Source organism: Anticarsia gemmatalis, chromosome 10 (assembly GCF_050436995.1).
Source record: "Anticarsia gemmatalis isolate Benzon Research Colony breed Stoneville strain chromosome 10, ilAntGemm2 primary, whole genome shotgun sequence".
NCBI lineage: Eukaryota > Metazoa > Arthropoda > Insecta > Lepidoptera > Erebidae > Anticarsia > Anticarsia gemmatalis.
The window spans coordinates 13586589-13610165 of NC_134754.1; the positions used below are offsets into that span (position 1 = coordinate 13586589).

The 23577-nt window shown below is 43.8% G+C and overlaps 1 protein-coding gene across 1 annotated transcript; it reads left to right on the forward strand.

The window, feature by feature from the left end:
• The first annotated feature begins 134 nt into the window (after positions 1–134).
• Positions 135–20989, forward strand: LOC142976131 (uncharacterized). The gene is made up of 6 exons (XM_076119366.1): positions 135–444; positions 15494–15691; positions 20017–20220; positions 20310–20381; positions 20504–20716; positions 20872–20989. Exons 1-5 carry the CDS (start codon positions 379–381, stop codon positions 20711–20713), a joined length of 750 nt encoding a protein of 249 aa, XP_075975481.1. The 5' UTR covers positions 135–378; the 3' UTR covers positions 20714–20716; positions 20872–20989.
• The last annotated feature ends 2588 nt before the right edge of the window (positions 20990–23577 follow it).

The window sequence follows — 23577 nt, forward strand, 5'->3', positions numbered from 1 at the left end:
GTCATCTGTTTTTTTTTAAATCGAGCTATTATTCTAGACATTGTTAAGTTAGCTATAATTGAAGTGATTGGGCCGGGTTGTATTACTGTAGCGTACAGGGAGTCCCGAGGTCCTGACGGCGGCGGGCGCGGCGGCCGGGCGCGGGCGGCGGGCGCGCGCCGCTCGCTGGCGCTCTCGTCGAGGCGAGTGAGGCGACGCGCGGCAGTGCCTTACGAGGCGCGTCCGCGAATACGCGTGTGTCGCGCGCTCCCCGACATGTAGTGTAGTGCACGATCGAGCTTTACGACAAGTGACTGCAACACGAGCACGACTTCATGCTTGCGTGACCACCGCTCTCCACCGCTCACCACCGCCTGCTGTACACCCACCCCCTGCATCATGGGCTGCGCCAGAGGACTCTGTACCGCTGAGAAGATATTCATCTTCATCAACATCGCCTTTGCGGTCAGTAATAGAATTTTATTGGACACGCTTACCTCCCATTTCTCAGACTTTAACGAACGACAGCTGACATAAATATTTGGAGAATATTAGCGTCGGATATTATGTTAGATAGGTAGGTACCTACTTGCTTTTATGATATTTCCCTTTGAGAAAACAAAAGTAGAAGGTAGTAATAAGCTCAGGACTGTCAGTCAGCATTGTAGGTACATTTTGAAAGCAACTAGTTAAATTAAAGCTACAAAATAGTCCAATCTAATAAAAAATAAATGGAATAAAATAAATAAAGGAGTGAGACCGGTTATGCGGCGATGGTGATGCACCCGTCTCGTGTAACAGTAAAGAATGTGTGTTGTAAACAATGCGCGACCCTCGCCCTGGCGCTGCACGCGCTCGCCCTGCCGCAGGCCGCACGACGACGCGCCGCACCAACTGTTCGAGCCGAGAGCTTTTAACAACAAAAAAAGCTCAACGGACGCGACGGTTTACTGAGAACTTCCCGTTTACCTGAGCGCCTCTTCGTATCATTGAGACGATTCATATTCAATACAGTTATCTGCAAAAACCGTCTGTAAGGTTCAGGTATCTACTTACCTCATATCTTCCTTGTTATAGATTTATCAATGATAATTGCAGAAATAATTATAATTACACGCGTTCTTTTAATAATTGATTCTATAGTTCATTTAAGTTGGTATTGATTGCGTAAACTGTACCTGTAGGTAAACTAATTAGTTTTCCAATCATAGTAAATAATCACAACAATGTAAGCATTTCATTTACGGTTAATTAGATACATCGGCGACACAAAAAATACTTCGTCATTAAATTGCATGTTATTGTTATGTTTACCTATTGCAGCAAACAGCAAAAGACGCATGGAAGTGCATCCGTCGAGTTTGACACAATTTTAAAATGACAAGATTTTCAAATTAAAGATTTTAAAATCAAAGATGATGAGACTTTTTGCAATAGATGTAGGTACCTAAAATAATTGTAATATGATATGTCCAAGGACCAATTTCCGAAATCGCAGTACCCCATAGGTATATAGGCTTCAATAAAACTAAACAAGTTCTTGTCCGAGTAACTGTTTATACCTACCTACTTTTTTAATGCATGCTTCCTACAAGCACACGTAAAGGAAGGGTACGAAATCAAATCTAAAATAATTAAAATGAGAAGGCTTCATTCTTGCCACATCACAGGAATATCTCATGTAAACTCATGAAAATATTCTACTGGGTGTCATCCCATGCACCACGCACGCTAACTGACTGGTTTAGTAATAATATAGGTATCACTCGTAAACCTCATTACACAGAGAACACGGTTGTATATTTTGTTTATGAAGAAATTGTAATATAGAATATGGATCAGTTAATCGATGTGTGAATAAAGGAGCAAGCTCATCGAGTGCGATGCTTATCTGTAGTGGTGTGTGGAGGGTGCTCCGACTGCTCGGGCGCTGGGGTGAGTGGAGCCTGGCGAGTGAGGCGAGGTGCTTCAATCACGCACTTTAACGAGACCTGCGACGTGCGCCCATGTCGCCCATTGTATATGCTAGTGCTACACCTCAGCACCTCACACGTCCGGCGCGTGTGCTCCACTACTTCGTGTCACGAGGGAAAGATTTTTTGGTTCTACATTTTACCAAATTTACTCTCTTAGGCAGGCATTGAGCCCATTGATGAGTAATGAAAAGCCTTTTCTTCATTTGGGGAGACGAGGAACTTATCAATTATTTAAATATTTATTCTAAATAATCAATGAGCCGCAATTTTTAAAGCAAAGTTTAGATACATTTTAAAGCATTTGAAATACGCAAAATATTTGTACGGTTTACCCACTTGTCATCTACCTGCTTTACTCATGCCTCGAGTTGAATAGGATTATGATTCAGAATATTTCAGTCATGTGGAATATTTCTCTTTATATATAATGAGTGTACTGCAGGGTTGGTTGACTCCTAAGTGCGCTTGTGATGTTATTCAAGTGTCAAGGAGGAAAACCACAAATAATACGCACAGCTGTCTTCGCTTAGGTATAATGCAAACACTGTACCTACATTGAAAGTAACAACTAACGGGAATATCCACTAACGTCAGTCCCAGCCGTTTGAATTTGGTTAGACAATGATTAAAAAAAACCACGCTGCTATTTTGTACCTACCCACATGCATTGACTCATTTGTGGAATTGCAAAAAATCTGCTGGCTTTTGGCAAATCTACTATCCTACTAATATTATAAATGCGAAAGTTTGTGAGTATGTATGGATGTTTGTTACTCAAATACTACTAAATTGATTACGAAATTTGGTATGTAAGTAGCTGTTCTGAAGACCCAGGATTACACATAGGTGACATAGGCTACTTTTTGTGGGTTTCCACACAAAACCTAATTCAGTAATAAGTATTTTACCAGTAAATTACCTCCCCGTGGACACAGAATAATAAGTACTATAGCCGTGGATCAGATGCGAGGCAAAGCTGACAAATAATAATAAAATACTTTGAAATGTCATTGTCTATTTGGTAGCACACAAATTGTTCACGCCGCGCCGGTTTTCCAAGTATCGCCGCATTATTTACCCTTTCAAATAAATATTAGTTAAGGATAAACGATACAAGAATGATGAATGTAGTGTAGATATACATCATGAGTCAGGTGTGAGGTGTAACGCGACTAGCTCTGCACTGCTGGCGGGAAATTACTTCCTAACTAAATCAATTCTGCGAAACTAATTGGTTTGAAGTTAATTATTTTAAAATCGATGTCGATGCTAAGTTAGAGAAGATGTACCTCTCGGACTGAATGTTTATGTTTGTTGAAACTGTTGCGAGTAAATTCTTGATTTCTATAAACATACTAACATAGTATTATTTGATACATTATTTGTGAGCTTTGTGAGTTCACGTGCGTTAGAAAATTGTATTTTAAAGGCTTTATACTATGTTCCCCAAACTCAGGACATTCATAAGCTTAAGTAAAGCTTGTTTCAGTGTAAGACAAAGCACGATAGTTGCGCTAAGAGCTTGTTCATCGTTGTATGCTAGTTGTCAGCTTGTTGTGTCACGCTCACATAAACGTTACGAGTGGTTACGACTCAGCTGTAACGAGAGTAACGAGTGGCGCGTGTGCGCTCGTGTGTCAGTGTTGTCAGTGTTGTCAACAAGCTGTACAGAACCACACAGCACGCCATTCACGTGGGTGTTCTTCATACATACATTGTTTTTATACGGCACTCCCACGCCACCAGCTTCATTACAATAATTATAAATTCTTTAAATTTGCAGGCATTAATAAAGTTTTCGGGCCTTTGCCGAAGCTTAAGTATAACATTTATCAATAAATATCTCGTCGGTAAATCCTGGAACGGCAGCCCGAATTGTATCAGTTAATTTACATTTCGCTCAGCAGTATGTTTCAGCCAATATCCGTTCTGAAAGACACAGAGAGAGCGATGACACATTGGCTCGACTTGAAAATTAATGAGCTATATTGTGGTCAACTGTCGGATCATAGAAGCTTGTACAAATGTCTGTAGTTTACAATAACGGTTACTATTATTCTTAATACATGAATAGGTATTTGTTATTCTTTGCATTAGCATTATGTTTGTATTAGAAGGCAGTAGGCACGTGTGAGGTTGACGACCGATGATGAACTAGTAGTACTAGCAATGACTACTCAGTGAGGCTGCGTGTGGCGGTGCTCGTGGGCACACACAGCTAGTGGCTGACTGCGCCCAGTCGCCCGGGCGGCGGCCACCCAGACACAGAGACACCGGCACACACCCACTAGTTGAGTGAGCAGCTCGCTGATTACAGATCATTCAATCAACTGGATTGTCTTAGACAACTGCCGACTTAGACTAACTGACCACAATCTATTCAAATTACTATAACTGCAACTGGGCCCTGTTTCCAAAGATACTTGTCTCTTCGCACGTTTTCTTTTAAAATGTAATGTTGATGAAGTAACATTATGTAGCTCGAAGTAACAGAGGGTTTCAAACCTTTACTGATCACCGGTGCGTTATTACTAACAGAAACATCAAACACCACACTGTCTACTCTTATCTCGTAAAATAAAACATTTTGGTTCACCGAGGCAGTTACCTTATAATACATAATATAAACGATGTCTGGTGAAAGACTACGTATAAGCTTAGTAAAGCGCTTTAATCCTTCCGTGGCAGTTTTGATGCGAACATATTTTATGAGGGTCACAAGTTGATCCCGCCATCTCGCCTAATATCATCCCCGGAGTATAAATAAGCGCGTCTGCTTATTTTACGAGGGATCCTATCACATATCGCACAGATCGTGTGTACATCTAGCTCCGATCATATATTACATTAGAGATGTGCTGTGGAGTGACGTCACCACCGTCTTCTAGATAAGAGTGTGTGCTTAAATCACACAAAGGTCCGATTGACCTGGTTTAGAGTTCAACAGATGACTAGGACGTGTGACGTCACCACGTGCCTCGTGTGCCTCGTGTTCAACACCTATTTATAAATCCTGATATCCTATACGTAGCTGGAACTACTTGAATACTTTCTTTGATTTAGACACTTCAAGCTTTTGACATAGTTTCCCGCAAAGTGCCCCAAATAACGAGGAGAAGTCGACCAAGAGCGTTTTGAATTCGCTCCGATTTTCACTAATATTATAGATACCTAAGTTTTCTCAGGTTAAGTATTTGCCAGCCATTTCATACGCAGATTACGCAGTTTTTTCAGTGTATCTCACCACATATAGTATTTTTAGCTGTCGATATTTCGTACGTGTTACCCAGGTATTAATTGATGTGACCAATGTCAATAACACCAACGAGTTAATTGTGTGAGATTCCGCGCGGCGCCGTGATGTGCCGTAATGTGCAGTGATTATAACAAACTTGTGGAAGGTCTCGCGCGTCTCGCGACAACACGCGGCGACGCGGCGCGGGGTCACGGGCGCGGACCACGCTGACCCCGAATCATAAAACATTATTTGTCGAACACTTGACTGTTTGCCTATCAATAACAACGTCCTTGATCGCCTATCGTGTTTGTCCGTCCGTTTAGCACCAGCGTGCCGCGGACTGCCGACATTCCGAACGCTGATCTAATACACCACAAAAACCATCAGAATATTAGTTTTAACAAACATAACATTGAAGTTTGTACTCCGCACCTGCTTGAACAAGTTTACCACGATCACGACCAATACTTCATTTACGATTAGATACACTTTTTGTACATTTATTTATAACAGTGTAATGTAATTATCGGTAATGTTATTCGTGTAAAACTAATTTATTTTAATAGGTATACAACTTAGTTGTTGAGGCTGTCTTGGAACAGTATTTAGTTGCGTCCGCCGTCCAGTAGTCGTCCGCTCTGAGGCTGGCTGAGAGCAGCCCATTGACCGTTATTCACTAGTCAAGGGTTTGATTCCAGCGGAACCTGTTTTAGAGAGGACGGTGAGAACGTTCCGTTGACGGTTTGTTTCTATCGAGCACCTTGACTCACTTGAATCATTTCAAAGTTTACACGAAACCGGTATCTATCTACACTAACACTGATTTTGATCATTATTATATTTTATGACTGTAAGCCGTAATTACAATTACTTATAATAGGCATTTTTAAACAAAGAGCATTGTTCTTATATTCCATCTATCGAGTTTTTCTACTGAGATATAGGTACTTACGTATAATTAAATATTTTTCTTATGTGTGAGAGCTTCCCTCTTCCTTGTTCGCTCTAATAGAAATCACGAATAGTTATTAGATTAGGTTGAGTGCCATCATCATCACAAACACGCCTGTATTGGCTGTTTGATGGTGTTGTGTTTATTTACCATCTCAGAGTCACGCGCCATTTATAAACAACCGGTCACATTGGTCTGATAGTTTTTGTTCTATTATGTGCAGGTGCTGTAAGTTATTACAATGATTAACTTTACTTATTTGTTATACTGTAGAATGCTAGAATGTGGACTTGAGATCGTGACACATGAGATTAATCATCGCCTTACTTTATAATACAATAGCTATGTGGATAAATTACAATACCTACGTATCATAATGTAGAGAATACAAAGAAACCTAAAAACATGGTCTAATCCCGGATTATTTTCGAAAGAATTTCTCCGCCAATCATCATTTAAGTTGAAGCATAGAAGTAATAGATAGATAGAGAATAGTAGGTGATGTGCTTGCTATCTAATTTAAAATACAAAACATTGACCTGCTCCGGTAAATATGATAATGACTTTTAATCGAAAACAGTACTTAGCTAATAATAATAGGGATAGATAAGGAATAGAATTAATGTATGGCAGACAGGGGCGTAGCCGAGTTGCCATGTTTTGTTTAGTTTTGGTTGGCATTTGCGATACTTTACAATACGTGTTAGTAACAGTTAACAGTACAGCGAGAGTAGGTGATCAGTGAGACAGGCGACAAGTTTGCATGCACAATGACTGTCAACTGTCTTCGACGGAGCTTGATCCGCCTTCACTTTGAATTCCGATCGTCGCGACCACTGACCGCTGACCGACGCGATCGACTCAATTCTCAGAATACCAGTTGCTCGAACGACTATCAAATGTGTGACGAGCTCGTTCGCCCTCTGTCACATACTAACATGCATGCCATCAATATCATACAAATAGCGTTATCCATACTTATATGTGATACTTTGTATTGATTCCATTTATTTAATATTACTCGCATAATATGTATAATAGATTTGCGCGCAAATATCTGCCAATATAGGTACAAAGCCATTTTATCCTTGACGATGACGTACAAATTACTACAAATACCTATATCATGTAACTAATGAACCAGAACTTTAAGCCCGTATTCAAATAATGAGTTTTGGAATAAACTTCATTATTTATTAAATTCATCAATACACGTTTGCAGAACTTAACTATGCATTGTATTTATAAGGTAAATGTTGATATATTGTAACGTTGGTAGTCGTGTAGGAACAATATAATGAGCACGCACGTGTATGGCGAGTATTGTAAACATTACAGCAACGACGAGGGTCACCACTCCTCTGCTACCTGTGAAGTCTGTGAACATGGCCCAGCACGGTTATTATTAGGACACACCTTTATTTCTTAACCGTTACAAAATTCCGAGTTCTGTCACAAAGAAAAAACACTTAATCTCCGCGACTCATTTGTATCTGAAATAACTACCTGTAGAAATAGTTTGTTTTGCTCTGTTAGGTACTTGTTATGAAACGTAAGTTCAGATCGCGGGCGCCTCATATTGCATCAAGATCAGATTCTGGTGAATGCGCTGACGCAGCGTGCGGCGCGGCGCGGTGCGGTGCGGCGCGGGGTGCGGGGGCGGCGCTGTGTCTCATTTTGCATTCGCGCGATTTGTGCTTGACCAGTTACCATGACCTCTGAAATGAATGGCAGATCCGCTTTGTACACAATACATTGTGTTCAAATTTAGATGAATGAGTAATCGTAAACTTACAAACGAGAATCGAGTCACAAGAAGTTCGACTATCGACCTAAAGAGAACAAGCCGTGAGTTTCTTGCCGTTTCTTCTCACGAGTGACCAGCTCTTCCGAAAGGAGCTCTTCCGAAACGGTAAAAAAAAAATTATATGCCTAATTACCTAATATTTTGTATTGACTGGACCGGACAGAACAGGAAAAATTGAGTTGTGAAACACGTCCCATTTTCCTGTTCTGTATTAGTGTATTTATTTGTAACTGTAAGATAATATAATTTACCTTTTGTTTTGACTAATATATTGACGCAAAGTGCTCCAGTTACTACAATCTATCATGTGAACATGTTTACAATACATTTAGTTATTAATGCGGCGTTCACTCGTCGAGGAGCATCACTCGCCGAACAAAGTGAAACACTCTGAAGCAAATAACAAAGTGATCATTTAACCGCAAGTTCGTGCGCTGGACATTATCTTGTGGTTACCTTTCAACTATTTAATCCCTTATAAATAGACGCTGTTTATAAACCCTCAGCTGTTCTTCGTGTAAGCTGCTAAAAAATAGAAATTAAACTAACTAGAAACATTTAAATATATGAATAATGAATTAAGTTCGAGTTAAGTTCAGCATCAGAAGTGTTTATTAAGACAATAGAGCGCTACCATCTAACAACCACGAGGTGCATCGTGTAAGGTGATACATCTGATACAAGTTACGACGCCACATTTATTATACACCTATTACTTATGTACAGACCATCAATAATTATGTATGTATGATGTCACGAGCGTTCACCTTTGATCCACAATACACCTTAATAACTCGTTTGTACTATTGAACCCTTATGTTACTTGTTGTGTCATTTCATTACTGTAATAGACGGATAACATATAAAATATTTTAATATAAAGCTGAATAATTTGTCCATAATATGTACATCTGAAACGTTGTTACAACTTGCGAGTGGTTATGACTTACGACACAATGACCAAGAAAACAAATCACAAGTTAGCACTTAGCCGAGCAGACGTCTCATGTTATTTGTCTATTAGACGAGTTACACGACTGAGGCGAGAACTTGACCCACTTCAATACATTTCAGTGAAGGTTTGCGATTGTGTGCTAATAGCGAGCACTCCGAGCACTCCGAGCACTCTGATGTGCATCGGTGACATGCGCCCGCTGCAATTATAACTTGTCGATACACTACCTACATGAAGCATGCATCGTAGACTGTAGTGCTTAAGTTTCATTGTCTACTGCATGGTACGTCCTCACATGTCAACACGGACGGTATTACAAAATAAAGCTTCTTTATTATTTCGATGGTTTGGTAAAGAATGCGACCTCAAATTCAGCATCGTAACAAAAAATCCTTGACAGATCTTACTCACACCCTACAATGCTAAGATTCTTCTGAGATGTTAGCACTTAACTATGTTTTGCTACTGATAACTGCCAAGGAATCAAATACCTAATCTGAGTCTGGGGAAATCCCAGTGTCGAACTTAGTAGTAAACGAGGCAGAGTTGTGATACAATGTCGCAGATAGTCAGCTCACTCGTGTATTGATGACGTGTACGTGTGTTGTGTGTTGTCAAGTGGCGTGATCGCTCGACTATTATTCGTTTTTTGCGAGGCGTCCGGTTTCCTCGCTGCACTGGAATTATTCACAACAATCGCAACAATCACACCGAGCGCTTCCAAGAAGTGGCGAGCGGTGAGCTCCTGCTCGGACCTCCTTGTTACTTGTTACAACAGTCGATGCCTTGCGTCATAATTTGTTGTAATATCAATTGTTTAGTAGCGCAGTGATCCAAATTTATGTCTCACGTTTTCTGGTGTTCAAATCTCAAGGCACATTAGGGGAGGTGTTACCCCTCCCCGATCGCTGACTTTTCGCACTACTATTACTACTAATTGACTGACTTACGGAAGTTTGTAAGGATTCTCTCTGGTCTTCGTGTGGGTTCTCTGGTCTCTGCCTACTCACATTAGGAAAAAAGCGTGATTTTGTTTATGTGTGTATGGCAAATCAATCCAAATACTTATGTGGGAGTCAAGCGGGTAAACGACTCGTGTGGATAGGTTTTGGTCGGCGTTGTTAAATAAATCCTATTAGCCATCGAAACTGTGACGGTTTATTCGGGATTATGTTACACGTAGTGCGAGTGACGCGGTGGCGCGGGCGGTGCTCGCCGTGATGTGTGTTACGACGTGCTAACTGCTCGGTGCTGTGCGTGCCTGCGACATAGACGATACATCCGTCACTTGCGGCTGCGTGCAGGCGGCACTGCGCGCATGTGTTCACTGCGAAAGCTAATTGCTGCATTATTATGATTACAGGAAATATTTATATACGTAGATCATCTAAAGGACGTATTCTCAAAGAAATGACTTCGCACTTCTACACATTTAATTACGTTCGTGTCCTCAATTGACTGAAAAAATATGATTTTCCCGGGAATATTATATTGCTGGAATCTCGGTTAAAGAGTGATAAGTTTTATATGCTAGACCGGTTAATGTATAGATACTATAGTACTTATTATTCTGTGGTATAGGGATGTAAATATTGGTGTAAGTGGTAGTCGCGTGTGTGTCGGTGTCCCACGTCGTGGGCGCGTGTTTACAGCCGCTCGTAACTTATCGTGGAAGTTTGATCGATGCGCGCGCCCCGACACACCCCAGCACACACCAGCACACACCAGCACAGCACTACAACATTGTGCAGCAGAACTGATACACCACACTACGCTCTCATGCTGATGCACCACTAATGCTGATACACTATTTATTTTCTTCAAACAGCTTGAACTGTGTAATGTGTATGTAGTCAGCGCAGCGGTTATATGGCGCCTACTGTTGTATCTCACAAGATAGCATGGAGCCCAGCGGCAAAGCCGGCTCCCAGGTCTAGCTCGTAATGGCAGCTTGAATAGTCACTTAACAGCCGATTTGTTTAACAATAGCTATTGAAACTTGTACGTCAAGTGACTGTGAGATCAATTGATGCTGATCATTGGTTTCACAAGTTCTCTCGGTGGCTGTGTTGTGCCGGCGGCGCGGCGCGGCGGTGCGCCGGCTGCCTCGCCGTAGTGACACTGATGTACCACTCGTGCGTGACAACTGACTGTCAACAATCATGCTTCTATTATTGCTACTAAAATAACTCGGCGAGTATTTTTTGTTGAAGACAAACGTCGATCAAGTATGTCAAGTAATTACATAAAGTGTTTCTGCTTCAGTTATAATCGACTTCTCAGAATGATGGACTTCTTTATTTTTTGCATGCAATAAAAAGTACGTAATTAAATAAAATTAGACAAATGATGCTTCTTGATTGGTGTTATCATTTTAATTTAGGTGCAATGATTTTCTTTGTAGTGGTTTGGTTATTGTACTAGTACAATGGCGATGCGAGCACATGTTTAATGAATTCTCGCAGAGCTGAGAGCTGTATCACTAGTGTCAGTGAGTGTCGCACTCGCAGGCACTCGCACATGCGCTCATTCATTAAAGCTTATTGTCGTACACTGTCGTACATACAGCGTACTCTAGTACTGTACAGTGTGTACGTAGAGGCTGTATGTCGCACTCGCCTCGTGTGCCGGCGCCTGGCGTAAACGACTCGTCGCGCATCATTAACATCGCTCTCTTAAAGCTCTTGTTTACTTTTCTGATGGTTACTGAGGTACTGACAACAAACAGCTGCCGGAACAAGATACCCGCCATAATATGTCGTAATCGCAAACATTTAGCCTGGATTCAAATGATGCTTTACTTATTAGATTAGGTTAAACTCCTGTTAGCTAAAGGCGACGGACGTCACGCGACGCAATATACACTTAGGTGTGTGTATGTGTGTAGGTATGTGTGTGTGAGTTTTGTCAACAGTGCGAACTGTGCCAATGTCGTCTCACTGATATCATACAATTTGCTAAGCTGTTTTCGGCCATCTACATGTGTGTGTACAGAACACGCTACAACTGCCCGCCACAATCGACAGAATGCTCGACGGAGCAGCTCACAGCTGACTCACTGTCTTTGTTTACTACTGAGCTACTGTCTGCTGAGCACGAGCGTTGAGCACTGACTCGTAGTAGTCGTACCACGCGGTCGCACTGATAACAACCTCAATCAACACTTTGTGAGCATCGTATTTATTGTCCAACTGAACCGTTCACATTCCAGCTTATGTGTTGAACAAACTTACAAAGGTTGTATTACATCATTAGTTTAGTCACTATCTATTATTGGTATCGAATACTGTTCAGATAATTTCAGCAATAAGTATTGATCAGTTGTCCGCCGTATAATGTGCGGATCTAATTAATTAGTAACGAAAAATGTGTTGCTTTGTGTGTGTGAGGGATGAATGAGTGCGCGTCTGTGCGTGAGTGTGTCAGGGTCACCGGGAGGGCGGGGGAGGGCAGCTCGCGGGTGAACGCCCGCCGCCGCCGCTCCTTGCGCCGGCACGCTAGTGCGATGTTCCCGGCGAGGTGCTTTGCGCGACCTCGCCATTGCATTGCACTCGATCACCTGCTCGTGAACATACACGCTCTAGCATTGTATGAGCTTATAAGCTTGAGAGAATCGCTCTATATCGCTATGTTCGGTAGCAGTGCGTGAGGAGCGGTGAGGCTGAGGACGGGGGTGGTGTGACGTCACCACTCAAAAGCCTTGAGTATCGTATGATCGTAGTCGCGGAGTATTGAGCGATGCCGCGGCCTCCACCCGGAGTCCCGGCGGACGCGGTCTCCACCAATTTACGTGATAATTATGTACGTAGTCAGTGTTACTCTGATACTGACGTATCTATCTACAGTGCGACTGTGCGACGTCACACCTCTTAGCATCGCAGCACCACCATGATGTCTGCACGAACACACACGGCTACTTCTCAGCTTGATGTCGTGTCTTGTCGTGTGGTGTCGCGCCGTGCCGCGTGGTGTCGTGTGGCGCGATGCTCAGCTCACAGGCCGGTGCCGCTCGATACGAGAGCTACAATTTGGGCGCGGCAATAAGTTAATAATAGTTGCCGAATCGCTCGGATTTGCAACCTGCGATCGATGCGGCTAGACCGCCTACTGCCCACAGTGCTCCCTCGTCTACACTGTGGACCCACACTCGCTATTTACTTCACTTGGATTTGAAGTGAAGTAAATAGCTGCAGTGTGAATTATGTGTTTCTACTAAAGTTGTTGGTGCCCTTGACTTTCTAAGGTTTTGTTGATTTTAATTCGGTAGGCTTCAGTTGTCAGTACTCGTACACGGAGTACAACATAGCTTGCCATACTTGTATGGAATCACAAGAATGTATTTTTCACATCGTCAGTGTAGTTTCACAATGTTTGGAACGACTGAAAGGCGCTCCAAGTTCATCAAAAAGACAACAAAACAAACAACAAACGCAACAGACGCGATGTCATAATATTATAGTTGTTGTTTGTACAAATGAGATGCAAAGCGCTCTGTAAAACTGTAATAGCGCTGTCTACTATCGCTACAATGTGCATCACTCTGTGCTTCACCTGTGTCGCTCGTGTCGCCTGTGTCGGCGTGTGGACGACACACAATGAGTCTATTGAACATTGTGATAAGATAACAGAGCCATGGCACTGTGCTCCGCAGTAGACAATGTCGACACTCGACAGTGGACAGTGAGGACAATGTGGAACTGTGGGAGGACACGCGCCATCACTCGGCACTGCACACTAGTGCACGCTGCAGATAACAGACCAAATGTTTGTCATAGATCACTATGCAGTTTCACCTGAGGTGTGCAAGTATGCGTATGGCATACACGACACACGACACACACGTAGACGTTAAGACGTCCCCTCGCGCGCCCACGCATCTTGAGTTATCAGATAACGTGAGTCATGTCACATGTGCGGTCACGGCGGCGGGTCACCGCGGGTCATCGCCACACACACACACACACACACAGTCCGCCACTGTCTCGCACGACCTGCTTATTGCCCATCACACCGATCATACCACCATACGCTCACTTCGATAACCACTATGTACTGATTTGGTCAAAAGATTTCTTTGTTCGGTGTCCTACTGAATGTTGTAGTGCGATCAATGAATCCTCTGTGCGTTATCTCGTAGCGTATCATAAGTATTTGTGTCATGCATATCATATGTAACGGTTCGCAGGTCATCTTGATACTCAATACTGATAACGTTAAGTTTCTACATAAACGGAATAACTGTCACTAAAATGTTTTATCTCGTTGTCTTCGCTACATTACCTACGTAAGATAACATGTTAACGACTTTATAAAAGCACATCTTTCATTGAAACATTTCAAGTCTGTGTACAAGCGAAACAGCGAACACATTTATTGATCACTTAATATTGATATATTTTAACAGTTCTAGCACGCGTAAACAGAAGCTGTAGAAATGAAAACAAAGTATAATATCTTATGTGTTAAATGCGATTCGTCGACAGATTATACTTAAATGACAGCAACACATGTCTAGTGTGTTTACTATATATATACTTATAATACATTATATATGTTACTGTAAAAGCCCGAACTGTGGTAAATCCTAAGATTTTCCGGTAAAACCTAAGATTTACCAACTCTCAATGGTAAAAGTCCGAACGTTCTTTTATTTCGAACTTTTACCACCATTTAATTGGCAAATCTTAGGATTTACATAATGACACGGTAAAAGTTGATAAAGTCATATTATAATGTGTTTGAGCCGTAATATAATGATATTGCTAGGGATATAATTATATGCTGTAACATAGTTATAATGAGATTTGAAGATGTCGCCGGAGCCCCGGTGGTTTAAAAAAAAATAACCACGAAGGCTGAGGTGGGAGCTTCGCTTCGCTCGCTCCCACCTCAGCCTTCTAACCTAACCTACCCGTGTCGGTTTGCCGAAAACTCCTTCTTTATAACTATTAACTTACTTTATATTACCTACATTTACCTGCCCTTGAGGTATATCCTAAGATTTACCAAGTGAATAGGGGTAAAAGTTCGAAATAAAAGAATTGTTCGGACTTTTACCATTGAGAGTTGGTAAATCTTAGGTTTTACCGGAAAATCTCAGGATTTACCACAGTTCGGGCTTTTACAGTAACACATATACACTGTGTACAGTGTGTACAATGTGTACAATGTCAGGCGATTAGCTAACGAGTTAGGTGTTACTTACGACGCACATATTTTGTGTATTGTTATAATACATGTATTCAGCAGCGGTAATTTACTTACAAGATGAAACGTAATCTGTTCACAAATCCGCTTTTTATAAACAGAATAGGTATCTCAGTCAGTAGAGATACATTCGATGGGGTTTTGGCTGCATAATATTGGCGGTATTGTCTCTCAACTTGACATAAGTAAAAGCCTAAAAGTAGTATTTTAGGCTTTTGTCCCGCAGTGACTCAGACGCTAATGATGAATATACCAGTGACAGGAAAACCGAAACGCCTAAGTATAACAAGACGGGCTGAAACGCTCATAGGGAATGTCGTACAGGCTGACGGTGATAAGTAAAGTGTGTATTGTATGTATGCGTGTTGTGTTGTTGCAGATGTACAGCGGCGCGCTGCTGGCGACGGCGGCGCGGCTGGCGTGGGACCCCAGCACGTACACGTGGTTCCGCTTCCTGTGCGCGGCGCAGTACCGCGTGTCGGCCGCCTACGTGCTGGCCGCCGGCCTGTGGCTGGCCGCGCTCGTGTACCTCGCCGCCGCCGCCGCGCACCGCGCCGCCGACCGCTGCCTGCACATCGTCAGTACACACATATACATATATACCACCCTCCCTCCATCCCTCAGTCCCTCCATCCCTGCGTCTAGCACCACACTCACCAATCCATTCCGTATTTTGAAATAGTTAAGTAGGTACTCTGTCGCGTAGTGGTTGGATTACATTCAAGTGATTCTAATGATAAAGACCTTCAAGTCGGACGATTGTGCAACTTTCTGACCAGCAGTAATACGCAGTTCGCGTGACTTGACTAGGTACGCTCTCGTCGGAAATTCGGAACTAATCAGCGGCTACCGGCGCGGCGGCGGTGTTCGATGCACCTTCAATATATTTAGATAGTCTTTATTAGCGAAGCGTGAAGGACGTTATGATGTCACTCGATAAAAACACCCCGGGGAAATCAGAAGCTTTCGAAGGCTAGCCTAAAGGGGAGATGAATTTAAAAGATTAATGAACCGAAGCTTAAAAATGGATAAAGATAATGTTAAGATAATGTAAGTAATGATACTTACATTGAAGCATGTAATTTGTTTGGTAACAGATAAAAAATGTAAGCACCATCGTGTAGCAATCAATCTATAAGATGTAGGTAATCGTTTTTTCTTAATATTTATTGATGCTGAGCGCAGGGCAATGATCCCGAGCACTGCAAAAACTTGTGTAGAGGTGGTTGCACGGACGCTAACGAAATTCGGCAGTGTCGAGCGCCATCTACCGCGCACGCCGTCATTAAATATTTGAACAAATGATTTAGTAATGTGTATGTATAAATCGTCCCCGTAGAACGAAAAGTCATTAAGTAACAAAATGTTCAAAATCGACTTATAAATACCAATAAAATCAGTAATTTTTTCTCCATATTTCTGTCTTACTCTCGTATTCATAACGTAATTATTTAGAAAAATGTAAATCGCGAGACTTAATTAAGTACATTATTTGATTTGTGACAGTTGAGTTACAAGTAACTAAGTCACCTGATTACTTTTTCTCTTCTTTGTTGAAAAAGATACTTACGCATTAAAGTTCCTTATCTACTTTTTCCGCATTACTCCCTATAGGCATGTCTTAAAAAATAGTAATGCGAAAACTCATCAAAGTGACTTAGTAATTTTATTGTATGTGATATTTTGTGCGAAAAGTAACTAACTACCATTAATTATTTTTCGAGCTATATTATTTAAGACCAGACGTTTAAAAGAAAAAACGACAACTAACTATAGTGTTCTGGTTAATTTTTTCCCTGACTGTAGATGACATAACACATTAGAGTATTATAATTAAAATGTTTTGGCTACTTTTCACTCAGCAAAAACACTACTAGATGAAAGGTTGGTAACTATGTCCCGTGATACGATGCTACTTAGTGAGATTACGCCCTTTGACCTTAGGACCCTCGCCGCGCCCGCGCATTATTGCAGTCATTCGCAGAGGCGTATTTTAAGATGGCGCGCCCTGGGCTCCGCTAGCTTTCCGCCCCATCAAGGAATGAAAAAAACTAAACTTTATTTTCATTTTTAACAAATTAGTTTTTTACGTTGTCCTGATCAATTTTATTTATTAAATCGGCTTTAATCGACCTTCACCTCCTCTGGGCAGGCTGAGTCGTCAAGATCTGTAATGCTCAGTTCCGCGGTCTTTGTGGACCTGGACACTCGGAAGGTGTCCTCCCCGATAACTCTCCTCAATTTAGAGGCCAGGGCATCCGCTTTTCCGGTCCCTGACCCCTGGGAGCTCAACATTCGAGCTCCCGTAGCCGCAACCCCGAAGCGGACTATTTCATTGTCGGCTTGGTTTATTTTGTCCTTTGCGTCCCTAATAATGTCTCTATATGTCGCACCGCTTTTTGCCGCCTTCAGCTGCAGCTGGAGCCCGAAGATTGGGCGCCTTCTTCTTCCTCCTTCTTTTATTACAGAATTGATGAGTATCTAAACGACAATAGCTCTTGGGAATAGTCGCTCGCTTGATTAGGATTCTTTGAAATTAGGGAACTTTGCCATAAATTGTATAAACTCAGTAGCAGTAGGTCTAAATATTGTAAAATATGGGCACTTAATGATGCAAATAGGTGATGTTACATACAATTTGATGTTAATCATAAAACTGTCACTTTTTTTCTTTTATATTGTTCACAACCAATGTGCTCACTTGTTGCCCATATTCTTATTATCACATGCTAGTAGGTGCTCCCAACATACGGTACGATCAGAGACTAATAAATAACCTAACTATATTCATTTTCCTTAATTGACGTTTAGTCTATATCGCTGATTGTTGGCAGCTCCACGCATGATCAATTATTGTATCAACCACATTGTAAAACTTTTGGCGATTGAAAAGAGTGGCCGTGAGTTTCTTGCTCGCTCTTCTCATAAGGCTCCACCCCCTTTCCGAGCTAGTGGTAGATTCAGTAATTGTAACGACTATCATAAGTGTCAATATTTGACCTAAATGAATAAATGATTTGATTTTGATTTTCTTGCCCTTTTTGTCGGCTTCCGTAGCCTTGGGCGCCTTGCTATTTTTCCCGACGAACTGCTACTCTTTGGCAGCCGTCGGTTTAGTGAACGGCGGTTTGGAAGCCACTGCACTGTAAGACGCGGCTGTTTACCCTGCTTCTCCTTGGTCCGGAGACCTGTGAGCTGCGGTGCGGTGGCGGTGGCGTGGCGAATGCGTTAGCAGGTACAGCTGAGGACGCTGCCCCTGGTTTTTCTGGCGCGGGGGTTGATGCCGTTGCCTGTGACATGTGATCGACCTCCTCTTGCAAGCGATAATTCTGGGCCTGACGCGCCAAATTCTCCTTCGTGGCATACTGCCTGCTCGACTCCGACACTGCCAGTTTGACGTTCCTGGCAGCGTTTTTGAGGGACTTTATAAAGGTCACCCTTGAGGTGACCGGATTTGTCGGCCACCTCCACCACTGCCTAGTGGTGAATGAGGATGGTGTCCGCCAGCTGGATGGTGAATTTGTCCTTAGGGTCATTGTCTGACACTTGCTAAAACTGGGCGTGCTTCGACCCTCCGCAACTATGCTATGCAGTCAATACGGCTGGGCTTCTTGCCCCCGATCTCCTCGGGTTTGAGCTTCTCGCCTCTCCCACTTACATCATTTGGGTTCGTTTTCAAATTTATATTATCCAAACAGTTCCCGCGAGTGTGGTGGCAAGTATCGTTCCACCGAGGTAGAGGCCCCATAATCCGGTGACCCTTATACTACTGGAGGGCGGGAGGTGTCCCAGTGGCCGCAAAGCGAATGAACTCTGACCACGCAAGGCCCCTAAAGGAGGCGCCACTGCTGGAGTTACTCGGGATTTTCACAGAGGTGGTCTCCTCGCGACCCAGCCGGTTAAGGCAAGGCCCTCGGTCAAGGATGGACGATTTACGATAACCGACGGTTGACGAGGGCGGCAGCTCGGGGCAGTGTGAGTGCCTACTGAGCCGTCCTCCCACTGACGGCTCACCTGTCCCGCACCTGTGTCCTCTGCAAACAGAGGGACACGCGCAGTATTTTTTTAAGCAGACAAGATGCAGACCCAAGAGAGGAAACTGGCCCGGGCTATAGCCCTTCTAGCCCTAGGGTAAATACACCCCTGCAAGGAAAGATTTGTTAAATCTTTGTGTCAAAGGTGTCATACTAAGCGAACTTTATCCTTGGTATGAATCTTTACCTGTTAGTAACGATGTGTTGGATAGGCTATGTGAGCCTGACGTCACTTAGCTCGAGGAAGAAGAGGAAAATGATGTGGCTACATCATTAATGTTGTTCTATTGATGATTTTGTAACGTGTTCTTGTTCATTATGTTTTAATTAGGTTTTGTATACTTAAAGACAGTTTTTTTTTCAATAAATGTTGCCTAAGAATGTTGTTTTACTTTTATACTTTTCAACTGATAGGACACTAGTTTTAAATTAGGCAATAAATTAATAAATAAGCAAAGTCTATTTAGTTGGGTATTTTATTTAGACATAGTTATGTAAAATATGTTTTACTCCTAAAATAACTAACTGATTTTAGTTACTAGTATAATATTTAAATGCTGATGCGAAAACTAACTAACTACATGTGAAAAGTAACTAAGTGACAGATTAATAGGAAAACCTTGGGGTAAAACAAATTATCCTTTACAGTTAATAATTTATATACTATTTTCGTGGTTTAATACATATAACATATACTTAATTAATATATCTTCAAAACAAAACCTTTCATGCATCGATAACTAATCTCCAAAAAAAGTTATATTTTTTTTTGTCATTTAAGACATAAAACACCTCGTATCTCAAAATCACTTAAGTGTTAGTTAGTGATTTTTCGCTCTACGGGGACGAAATATGTGTATGTGTGCAGTACTGCGTGGGCGTGGTGTGCCTGGCGCTGAGCGAGGTGGGGTACGGCGCGTGGATGGGCGCGTCGCTGGCGGCGTGGTGGCGCAGCGCGCCGCAGGCGGAGCTGGCGCGCCGCGGCATGGACCTGCTGCACGACCTCAAGCCCGCGCTGCTCGCCGTCGAGCGCTACCGCGACATCGCGCGCCCGCTCTACGACATGATCGAGGCACGTCCCGCGCCTGGCACGCATCACGTAATGATATCATGATATGACCCGTCGAGCCGAGGTGTCGTAACGTAGTCACCCTGTTACAGGAGGTGGAACGTGAGGCGCCCAACAACGCGTTCGTTATCATCGTGTTCGGCGTGCTCGGCATGGTGCTGCAGGTAACGTCATCTCTCACTGCTCTCACATTAGTCAGTAGTCACTATTATCTGCAAGTGGTCGTCATTAACCGGGTGTGACACGAATGCGAGTCCCGGAGGCTGATCGTCGGTATCGTTTCCAGGTGGCAGCGTTCATAATGGCGCGGCGGCTGGCGGTGCGAGCGCGCGCTGCGGGCGGCGAGGCGGCGCTGGGCGCGGGCCGCAAGGAGCGCGGCGCCTGCGCAGTGCCCGCCGCCGACGACGACAGCGACGCCGCCGACCACGACCCGCCGCCCGGCTGGCGCAAGAAGGCCAACCTGCGCATGTACACCATCCTCGACAAGATTTTCTAGCAGGTGCGTATCCTTCCTACCGCTTTCCCGGCACGGTACGTACTCATTTAGGTACTTCTATAGAGACCTGAGAGGAATTGATCACGAACACGATGCAGTGTCCCTTCCCCGCTTTCAAAAAAAATTTCAAATGTTAATGAACTTATTCGTTATTTCAGGACGAGACCGGTGGCGGCGGGACCCCAGAGTCGGCGGCGCGTGTTCGCGCCGCGGCCGCCACTCGCGCGCGCAACACGCGGCGCCGCGGCCGCGCCGGCACCAAGCGGCGCCCGCCCACAGCCGCGCCCGCCCCGCCCCGCGACCCGCGCGACCTGCGGGACGCTCGCGAGCTGCGCGCGCCCTGCGACCTGGCGGAGCTGCGCGACCCGCGGGACGTGCGCGAGCCTCGCCTGTCGCGCGACGCGGCGTGGGACGCGGTGCAGGCGCAGCTGCGAGCTCGCGCCGCGGCGCCGTCGGCTCCGGCGGCCGCGCTGCTCATCCTGCACACGGAGCTCTAGCGCGCTCTCGTCGGAGCGACGCTCAGACGCGTCTAGAAGCCTCGTGGGCGCGGCGGCGAGGCGCCCGCGGCGGCCCCGCGCGGCGCCGGCGCGGTCTCCTCGCCGCCGCGCCGCCCTAGTATGTTAAGCAGACTCGTGCGATCGTAACGTATCTGTAGAGTCTACCCGACACTAGCCTTCCACTCGTAATGTCTACCCATATCTGATAAGTTTCTAAGATTGTTTTCTATTAAAACGATTAACGAACACAGACTGCCATATTATGTAGTAGTTAACATATTCCTAAGTGATTCCCTAGCACGTAAGGTTGAGTATATAAATATTATGTCGAGTGGGTCGCGGAGGGGAGTGCGACGCTCGTTGTTGTTCCATGTATTCCTACTTAGCGATTAGTATAAAGTTAATACGAGACGGTGCGTAGTTAATATCTCTAACAGACTATATTTTTTAAACGTATGTTTTGTAGTATTTTGAGTACTGACTTCTTGCCTTGTAGCGAACTTATCGAGAGACGCGGTGCTATACGACGCAAATATTATCCGACGCACTTTATACTTACGGACTGTATGTGTTCCGCGGGAGTGAGGCTCGCCGGGCGCTCGGCCGCGCGGTCCGTGCTCCGGCCAGCTCCACGTCCTGTCCTGTAGTACTGATATATCTGTATATCTGTATACCCGATGTAATGTGATACCGTGTTGCTGTGATTTGTGTTAAACTACAGGAATGATCGTTGTAGCATGGTTGTATTGGTTGTATCGTACGTAGTAACGTTATTATGTCGAGTACGTATGTGTACGCTCGTGTACGTATGTACGTAGATGTGAGGTTGGGCGGGGCCGCAGTCGACGTTCTTTAGTACTTCTGGTGCCAAATAGTGTTAAGTGTGTTGCGGCGCGCGGGCCCTACACCCGGTACAGTCGGTAGACAATACGTACCTACATATGTAGTAGCGGCGCGCCCCGACTAGACAATAAGACAGCGATACGCACAACGCGCATTGTTCACACACGAATATTGACACGTTCAAGCAATAAAGTGATATTTTTGTACTGACTCGTTTTATTACTGGAGAGTACTCACCAGTACTCACCAGTAGCCACTAGTAGCCACTAGCACCCTGCCGCTCCTTACACCTCCCTTGTTCCATAGTTCAAATGACTGCTGAAACTTTCTTGCTCCCGAAGTGCGTGCTCACTGCGTGTGATGAATGTGTTGTTGCAGAACAAGCTAAGTTTAACCTGCATAAGTATACATATGCATTATGCAGGCACGCCGACCGCTTCGACGCCAAGTCACAAAAGCAAACACATCTACACAACTCTCTGTATATTATGATGTGCCTGACGTGACTATGAAATTAAAACATGTTTTCATAGAACAAACAATAATAATCGCTATCATCGCTAAGTCATAGATGCATTATGTTAGACTTGTTTAAGCTAGTCGATATCTCTTAGAGATCCAATTCTTGATTCTCTTACTAGGAATGTAAAGTGTCCACCTCTGACTTGGGCACGATGCGAGTATCTGTTCCGAACTTGGACTAAAATGATCTATACATATAACTATGATAGCCAGTTGTTTGCTTAGGTAACATAGCAAAAGCTCTGCTTCATTTTGAATCAATTGACCGTGAGTGAGTTGTACAAAGATCTACATCCCAGTGATGTGGTCCAGTTGCTGCAGCTGCTCAAGTGTTCATAGCAGCCACATCCATAGAGCAGTCGTCGTCGGAACAATTTCAGAAGCAACGTATTAATTCATAGTATGGTGAGTAGTTCACCTAGTCGCGTACGGATACGACTACCGCGGGGAAGTCTCGGATTCGATTCTCGGAACAAGCGATAAAGATATTCTGTGCTTCGCTGTTTATAAATTGCCTTAAAGAGCACTTAAATACGTTAATTTTTAACAGTTCGGCTCTGTTCTAGAGAAAAGTGTTGTATGGGAGTGTACCTGACTACTGTCCTACTATGACTGCCTCTGTGGCACAATATGTCCCGGGTTCGAATCCTGGGTCGAGCTATAAAGTCTTTTCTGGGATTATCAGTTAAGAATTACTCTGAGATTGCCCGGAGACAGGAAGTTGAGGTCTCGTAGATTTCCGTGCCTCGGAGAGCACGTACAAACGTCGGCCCCGCGTCTGACCTCTCACTGGTCGTGTTGATTATCCCTAGCCGTCTCACCGGCCTATGAGAGTGAACAACTAGAGTGTACCTGAGTATTGTGCACACACTTGGACACTATAACACAGTCCTGCAACGTTGGTCAGCTTCAATGCCCTGGCCGGTTATCGGACGGGAGGACATCAGCTCTGTACACATTTACTATTCTGATACCAGGTTATTAAAATGTACTGCTACATAT